At 34.6% G+C, this 8,104-nt stretch overlaps 1 protein-coding gene across 2 annotated transcripts; it reads left to right on the plus strand.

The window, feature by feature from the left end:
* Window positions 1–1,024: 1,024 nt before the first annotated feature.
* On the plus strand, window positions 1,025–3,421 carry LOC131152123 (histidine-containing phosphotransfer protein 1-like). Of its 2 annotated transcripts, none has more exons than XM_058103780.1 (7): window positions 1,025–1,708; window positions 1,819–1,897; window positions 2,155–2,285; window positions 2,479–2,547; window positions 2,695–2,766; window positions 2,898–2,970; window positions 3,152–3,421. In XM_058103780.1, exons 2-7 carry the CDS (start codon window positions 1,838–1,840, stop codon window positions 3,203–3,205), a joined length of 459 nt encoding a protein of 152 aa, XP_057959763.1. In that variant the 5' UTR covers window positions 1,025–1,708; window positions 1,819–1,837; the 3' UTR covers window positions 3,206–3,421. The 2 variants fall into 2 exon arrangements, with proteins under 2 accessions (XP_057959763.1, XP_057959764.1); XM_058103781.1 differs by having other exon boundaries at window positions 1,352–1,708; window positions 1,796–1,897.
* The last annotated feature ends 4,683 nt before the right edge of the window (window positions 3,422–8,104 follow it).

The following is an 8,104-nucleotide window of genomic DNA, read 5'->3' on the forward strand; positions in this document are numbered from 1 at the left end:
TGAAATCAAGTCAACTTTTTTACTAGTCCACGGTGCAGTTGATCGAGGCAATTTGATTTGTCAGGTTCGATCACCCAAAGCCTCATGATTTTAACTTAAAGTCCATTCTTTGATTTTAATTTAACCCCTAATAACATGTGAAGTATAGTGGGGTTTTGTACACTAAGTGTGGGAACCTAAGGTCTATCTAAGGTCATTCTGAACATATTGCCTTACCATGCATGATGTAGATTATTATAGGTCATATAGTGTTACGGTCCATAATTAATTACAACCCAAAATGAAAAATATAAAACAAAATTACAAATAAGGTACAATATTCTTCAGTCTTCTGTAATATCACCATGTGCCATCATGACATAGCATTCTCTTCAATTCCATGCGTAGAGTGAACCTGCATGCAAGTCTTAGTGCAAACATCAGTACTAAGTGTATTTGTCATTATCAAAACCACATATGACCAACTACGTCAACACAAATTATATATAATCTTTTATCCCCTAAACAATTATTCCAATAACCAAGCAATCCCATCATCTGGTCTTATGTATTACCTAGTGCTTGCGTATTTCATTGAGGAGATACTTTATATTGCCAACTGCCCAAAGAGTATTACCTCTACTTTTCACACATCCCCTGATGTTCATCTAAACTTCCTCCTAATACACTTTTACATGTCATTTAGGTTAATACTAAAATAGTGGGCCACGTTATATGTTTTAGGTGAACATTTGTGATTTTGTCCTGAAAAGTAGACCCTAATTTTGAAATCTTCGTAGGTGTGGGTCTAACTTTGTGTCTGTTCGAAAAGAAAGTTTTATTAGTCTCCTAAATTGTAAAATAAACTATATGACAATTATGCAGTTCTGCAAGAATCTTATAATACCACTGATCCATTATTGTTCTTTACATTTGTTCACAAACTCTTGTCACCTTCCTAATTAACACATTCTCTCTTCCTGTTCGGGGTTTTTTTTTTTTCCCCCACTCCTTTTAATGTATCACCTTCTTTGTCTTACCCTTTGTCTCATTGTTATTTATTTATTTATTTTTTGACCTCCTTCTCTCGTTTAACTTTTTCTTTGACAATTTGTTATGGTTGATGGAGTAATCTTTCTAATTTGATTTGTAGAATCCAACATGTATCTTAAAATCACAAATTTTAAGGATCTTTTTTTAGAAAATAAATTCATAAAATATTTTTATTTAATTTATATTATAAAAAAAAATAAAAAGCACCTAATTTTTTATTTTGAAAACAAACACGTCTACATGGCTGGTAAAAGTAAGACTTTCTTTTTTTCATTTTTTCTTTTGTTTTTGTTTTTGTGAGACTGAATAAGCCTCTCCTACGTCAAAACCCTGTTCACACTGAATCACGCATGAGTTGCATCCACCATTGACACCAGCTTGAATGACATTATACAAACAATTTTTTTGTTAAAAAAAAGAAAAGAAAAGAAAGGCAAACATTGTTTGGTTGGAGAAGAGAGGCAAGGTGTAGGGGTCCCCTCTGGAGTTTATTAAAAGGGGTATGCAATGAAATAGCGGATGGCAGTGGGGCTCTGTTGCTCTGCGAGAAGAACACAGCAGGGATCCATAGAGGGGAAAAGGTTTGGACAGGAACCCGTTACTTCCGAACTCTCAAAAAAGCAGCAAAAGTTTGGATTTTGCTCTGCGCATTAACTTCATCAAATCCCTTTCATAGGTTGCCCCCATCCATTTATACCCTTATCCTTTGCTTTGATTTGTGCACTTATTCCCCAAGATCTGCAATTCAACTCCAAGCCCACAGGGGTTTATGTGTGTTTTTTGTAGTGAGACTGAGGAGCAGAGCATGGACATGGGACATATGCAGAGAGCGCTCGTCGATTATACCGCATCCTTGTTTCATGAGGTACAATACCCGAAAATTTGTGAATTTTTTAATGGAATCTCTGATGGGCTCCTTCTGTGCTCGTCGATTATACCACATACTTGTTTCATGAGGTACAATACCCCGAAAATTTGTGAAGTTTTTAATGGAATCTCTGAGGGGTTCCTTCTATTTGGGTTGTTTTGGGGATTTTGATCTGTTTGTTTGTGCTTCAATGATTTTTCCTTTTTCCTGTTCTTCACTTGCTTTTTAATTATTATTATTTTTTTGGTGCAAAGGGGTTTTTGGATAGTCAGTTCTCACAGCTTCAGCAACTGCAAGATGAGAGCAACCCAAATTTTGTGGTTGAAGTGGTCTCTCTCTTCTTTGATGATTCTAAAAGGCTTCTCAATGATCTGACCAGAGCTCTGTGAGCACCTTTCCCCTTCTTGGGTTAGGTTTTTTTTTTTTTGACTATGTTTGATTTGGATTAGTTGAATGGTTCATAAATCACCTTACTATGTTCTTGTGGAATTTTTTTTCCCCTTTTTTTGGGTGACTATGGATTGATTTTGGTTAAGTTGAAGAGTTCTTTTTTCCCTTTATATATATTTTTTGTGCAGAGATCAGCAAAATGTAGACTTCAAAAGGGTTGATGCCCATGTTCACCAGTTGAAGGGTAGCAGCTCCAGGTATTATAGGAATTAAGATTAAAAATTGTGGCCTTCTCAAATCTGGGATAGTGCTTAAAGTTTTCAAAAAGCTAGAAAATTTGGTTGTTGCTCATGTTTGGCTGATTGGTTTTTTTATTATACGAGTTGGGTTTTGTGGTTGAACAGCATAGGCGCACACAGAGTGAAAAATGCCTGCATTACCTTTCGCAAGTTCTGTGAGGAACAGAACATTGATGCGTGAGTTTATTTTATTTTCCTTTTCTTTCACTCAAACATGTTACTTGTTAACTGAAAAGAACTAAATAGAAATCCTGAAGGCATGGGTCATGAAACATTCAGACTTTGATGAAAAGAGTTATTGAGTGCAGGTGCCTGAGATGTCTGCAAGAAGTAAAACAGGAGTTTTACCTTGTGAAGAACAAGCTTGAAACCCTCTTCATGGTGAGCCCACAATTGAAGTAGGCATTTTGTTGTCTCTGATGGAGGTTTAAATGTTCAGTTTGATCTCTGAAAATTTTAATAAAGTTCATGTTGATCAATGCAATTGTTTCCCCAGCTGAAATTTTAATCACTGTACCTTTTTTTTCCTTAATTCTTTCCATTTTACATTTGTTGCTTGCAGCTGGAGCAGCAACAGGCTTTTGCTCAGGGTGGATCGCTTCCTACAATGGAATGAGCTTTGAGGGGAAATGCTTTATGAGCTTTTGGAACACTTTACTGGGAGGTTCTCTTTTAACTACTAGTTTTTGCTTGTATAATTTCATGAAGAGAGAGAGAGAGAGAGAGAGATCTTTCCATCTGCTGTAACTTTTCAATCTGAATCTCCAAAGCTCAAAAGAACTTAGCTGTTTTCTGTTACCAGATATATATTTTTTCTGGTCTGCTTTTACAATTGGAGCTTCAAAGCTCATCTATTGGCTGCTTTTGGTTGTGATTGTCATAAATTCTGCTGTTGGTCTTTAAGGTGTTGATGTTCTTGTAAATTCTGTCTCCCTTAGCTGACTTAGTTATTAATGAGCAAAATAATACAATCTTGATTTAGTCAAACACTGTCCAATAGCAAGGACAATGTACTCAGTGGTCAATCAATGAAGAAGACTTCAAATATGAACCAAGAAAATGAATGAACATGGAATATAATTGATGCAGAAAAGTATCTCAAGATCGAATACTTGTTTTCAAATTACGAAGTGGAAGTTTACCCGAGTCCAATTAAAAAACTGGTGACAACAAAACTAGAAAACTTGAAGAGCAGCAACTATGAGCTACTCTAATTGTCTAAATCCAAATTGAGCTCTGAGACCAATCAATCATCCTCTAGAATCAGTCTTTTGGAAATAAAGCATGTGCATATACGCCTTTTGGCTATGGTTAATTACTTGTAGTTTGTATGCTTCTGCTTGATCGATTATACGTTCTCCATTTCGCAACTGATCGGGACGTGTATGTCCATTTTATTTATCTACTTGACCTCTTCTGTGTCTCAAATTTTATGTTACATCTTTTTCAAGTTGAATTTTGTTACATGTCGTATGCTTCAAAATTTGTGAAAATCCTACAATTGAAGAGGGGGAAAAATCGACAAAAAAAGAAGAAGAAGAACGCAAGTGGATCATATAAAGACCCAGATAATTTAATATTGCCCAAAAATCAACAAACTAGTTTTCATGAACCAGAGATGATAGTGATATGGGTCTACCGTCAAAATTCAATCAGACCAAGTATGACTCAAGCTCCACGCCGCACAGGAACTCTTAAAATAACCCATCACCCCAAGTTCAAATTCATGCTCTTCCAAATAATATCTCCTCTCTTTCAAAAACAAGACTTGAGTGGCTCATTATATATATAAAGCCCATTTATTCAATTGTTTAATTTTCGAATCTACTGAAACTCCACTACTGACGAGTCAAATTGCTCATGAACCCATTCATTTATCCACTGCCATTCAACCCCATTATAGGATGACGAGAGAGAGAGAGAGAGAGAGAGAGAGAGAGAGAGAGAGAGAGAGATTGCTCATGAACCCATTTATTAGAAAGATTTTTTCTTAATGGAGTGATGGGATATGGTTTCATCACTGAAGACTTTTTTTTTGGTGAAGATATGATTCTTAAAGGTGAACTTTGATTGTTGATGCTGTTTCCTTGTCGGCTGGTGAAGAATAGACCCAAACGTGGTGACTGGTGGCAGTGGCAGTACCCTCTTTCCACTCTTCACGCTTGACATTAAAATCCAATCACCTTCTAATCTCCAATCTTTTTGGTCCTTGTGGTTGCTGATGAGAAGACAGGAGCCAAAAAAAAAAAAAAACAAAAGGGGTTAAATATCCAAATGGGCAATCATGGTGAATCAAGAACAAAGAAAAGCAAGGATGCAGATGGACTGAAATAATGGAGCTAAAACACAAACACAAGAAATTTCAAATGGTTTATTATGGATCAAAGGCCATCAATCCTTGATATTAAGAAAATATTGTAAAAGAAAATTATAAAGACAAAAGACTCTGTTTTGAGGTTTAACAAAAATATAGGGATTTTCTTAAAGATTTTAAAATTTTCATTGATTTTCTTGAAATTTTAAAAATATCACAAATCTTTCCTGAAATTTATCAAAAAGATACAAATATTTTCTAAAAAAAAGTCATCTTTTTTTTTTTTAACAAATTATGAGGAAAAATTGATATCTTTTTGACAAATTTCAAGGAAAAATCCTTAAAGTTCTTGAAATCTTAGATGAGATTCCTGAAATATTTGAAATCTTAGGAGAGAGTAGTGTTTTTTTGCCAAATCTCGAAGGAAGTTAGTGTTTTTTGCCAAAATATAGATAATTCTAATACTTATAATTTTTATATCTGGTTATTAAAAAAAATGAGAGAAAAAAAGAATATGAACAAAAAAATCATTTATACTCAATATCAATAGGCCTTTAATTTAAATTTTTTTAATCATATTTGAAAATTATTTCTTTTTTTTTCTTTGATTTGTTCGGATTAAGAATTTTGTTTGGGAAAATAAAAAAAAATAAATAAATAAGAAGGAAATTTATTTGTGCTATTCTCTATATCAAATTCTATTTAAAAAAAAATATTTAAATATGATTAAAAATCAAGAAAAAATTAATTACTAAAAAGATGTGTAAAATCAATTTTTAGTTATTGGTTTGATGTTTTTTTTTTTTTTTGATAACTAAACATAGAAGAGGTAAATTTTTTAAAATTTTCCTTTCCTCAATATTGTTAAGTTCCAAATGGACCTTAGGAACCCTCCTTCCAAGAAAGCTTAAACTGAAAGCAGGGAAATGTTGAAAAAGTAGACGCAAGATTCAAGAGAAATTATGCAAACATCTTTTTCATATTTCTAACAAGATGGAAAAGGATTTGGGTAGAAAAAACATTCAAAACAAAACCACATCACATCTTCCAAGACTTCCAAGTCAACATATTAGATACAGCAAGATATGGTGAAGAAGAAAAGTACATTCATGGACTTCTACAAGCCCCATTCAACCCATATATATATATATATTTGAATGCAGTAGAATTTTCTAAAGAGCTGAAATGGATGTGAAAATCACTGCTATTTCTCATAACTAAGAAAAGAAAAAAAAATTTAATTCTATATTTGGAGAGGTTTTGGATCTTGAATTTGAATAAGATGTAACATAAAATTATGTTAAAATTGATCCAAATCCACACAGATCCAAAATTAAAATCCGATATCCATCCTTCTAAATACAGCGTTGTTGTATATCAATATTCTATAAAATTATAGCCATGGAAGCTCCTAACAACTACAAAAACATATGTATTTTGTACAGATAATGGAGATAACAAGTTGGCAGTCATTCATAAGCATTTGTATCTAAATAAATCCAAAGCCTGTCACTTTACTAGTACAATGGAGGAAATTCATGGACTTTGAAAATTAGAACTATGGCTAACATAGTCTTAGAAAACCCAAGATCTATCTCAATGGATAATGGAAGAAACTTGACCGCCCGAGAGGAAAGTTTGAGGCATTTTTGCCAAAAAAAAAAAAAAAAAACTACGAATTTGTGTCTAGGACATCTTAGTGAGTTATCAAGAAGGTAATTGACAATTGGACGTGCGTAAGTAATGTATCCACTAGAAGATTAGAGTTGAAGGCATGATAGACATATGGTGATGGAGACCAGCAGCCTTTACCCTTATCCTTCACTGACATGGTGACACATGGACGGCCACTCGATGTCCACATTGGTTTATAATTCTTGCAAATATACATGGAGTATCTTGAAAATTTTTAGCATGAAAAGACTAGAGTGGAGATGCTGAAGCAAGTCCGAGTTCAAGACCCATGTGGGCCCCACACGATTCCATTAGGCCCCACACGGAATTGGGTCTTCTTTTGACTTTTGTTTTGTATTTAATTTGTAAACATGCAAGACAACTTACTTCCATGTGTTTGTCCTTAGTAAGTTGTGCTTAATATTTAATATGTCTTGTAAGTTGGAGTGTTGTAAGTTGTATGAATATTTATTATGTCTAGTAAGTTGGTGTCTTTATTGTTTGTGTCTTCCATGCTTATATAGGAATTGTTAGTTGTTTAATGTCTATGTCCCCCGATGCTAGCTAAGCTTATTTATGCTTTGTCTCCCCATGCTAGCTATATATATATATATCCCTTCATTGTAAGAAAAAAGCTAAGTTTGAATATTGAATAGAATTCCTTTTGTTGAAGCTTGTTTAGCTTTGTCCAATCCTACGATTGTGTAGTGTGTAGTAATTCAGATAATTATAGAAATTAAATAAAAAGGAAGTAGAGAAAAAGAAAGAAACCGATAATTGCCCACTTGGGCACGTCGACGAGGACACGTGTCTCGTCGACGAAAAGAAATCGAGAATGGTGGTTTCAGGACTTGAAATTCGTCGACGAGGGAATGAGTTCGTCGACGAATTGCCTACTTGGGCACATCAACGAGGACATGTGTCTTGTCGACGAAAAGAAAGCGAGAAGGGTGGTTTCAGGACCTAAAATTCGTCGACGAGGGAACGAGTTCGTCGACGAATTGCCTACTTGGGCACATCAACAAGGACATGTGTCTTGTCGATGAAAAGAAAGCGAGAAGGGTGGTTTCAGGACCTAAAATTCGTCGACGAGGGAACGAGTTCGTCGACGAACTTCCTTCTTGCCTTCGTCGACAAGATGACATGGCTTGTCGACGAGGCCACGTGTCCAAAGGTTTATAAATAGTTGAAAATAAGGATTCAGCAAGAGAAATTTATTTTTTCTCTGTTTTCTCTCTCTTGCTAGGTTTCTCTCCCCTTCTCTCTAGATTTCTCGCCTTGTTTCTCCCCGTTTTGACGATTAGAAGCCGCCATGTTGATCCTAGGGAGATTCTCTACAAGTTTTCCGGAATAAATAGTTAGTTTGGTCAACTTGGGCACCATCCCAAAACCAGGGTAAGTATATTATTTGGGTATTTTCAATTTTATCAGGCTTATTTGAGTTTAGATTTTAAGTTATATGGGAATATACTGGAGTTTTGTGAAATAAAATTAAGATGTTATGATTTCAGGACTAGGGTGTTTTTG

This window comes from Malania oleifera, chromosome 3, assembly GCF_029873635.1.
Source record: "Malania oleifera isolate guangnan ecotype guangnan chromosome 3, ASM2987363v1, whole genome shotgun sequence".
NCBI lineage: Eukaryota > Viridiplantae > Streptophyta > Magnoliopsida > Santalales > Ximeniaceae > Malania > Malania oleifera.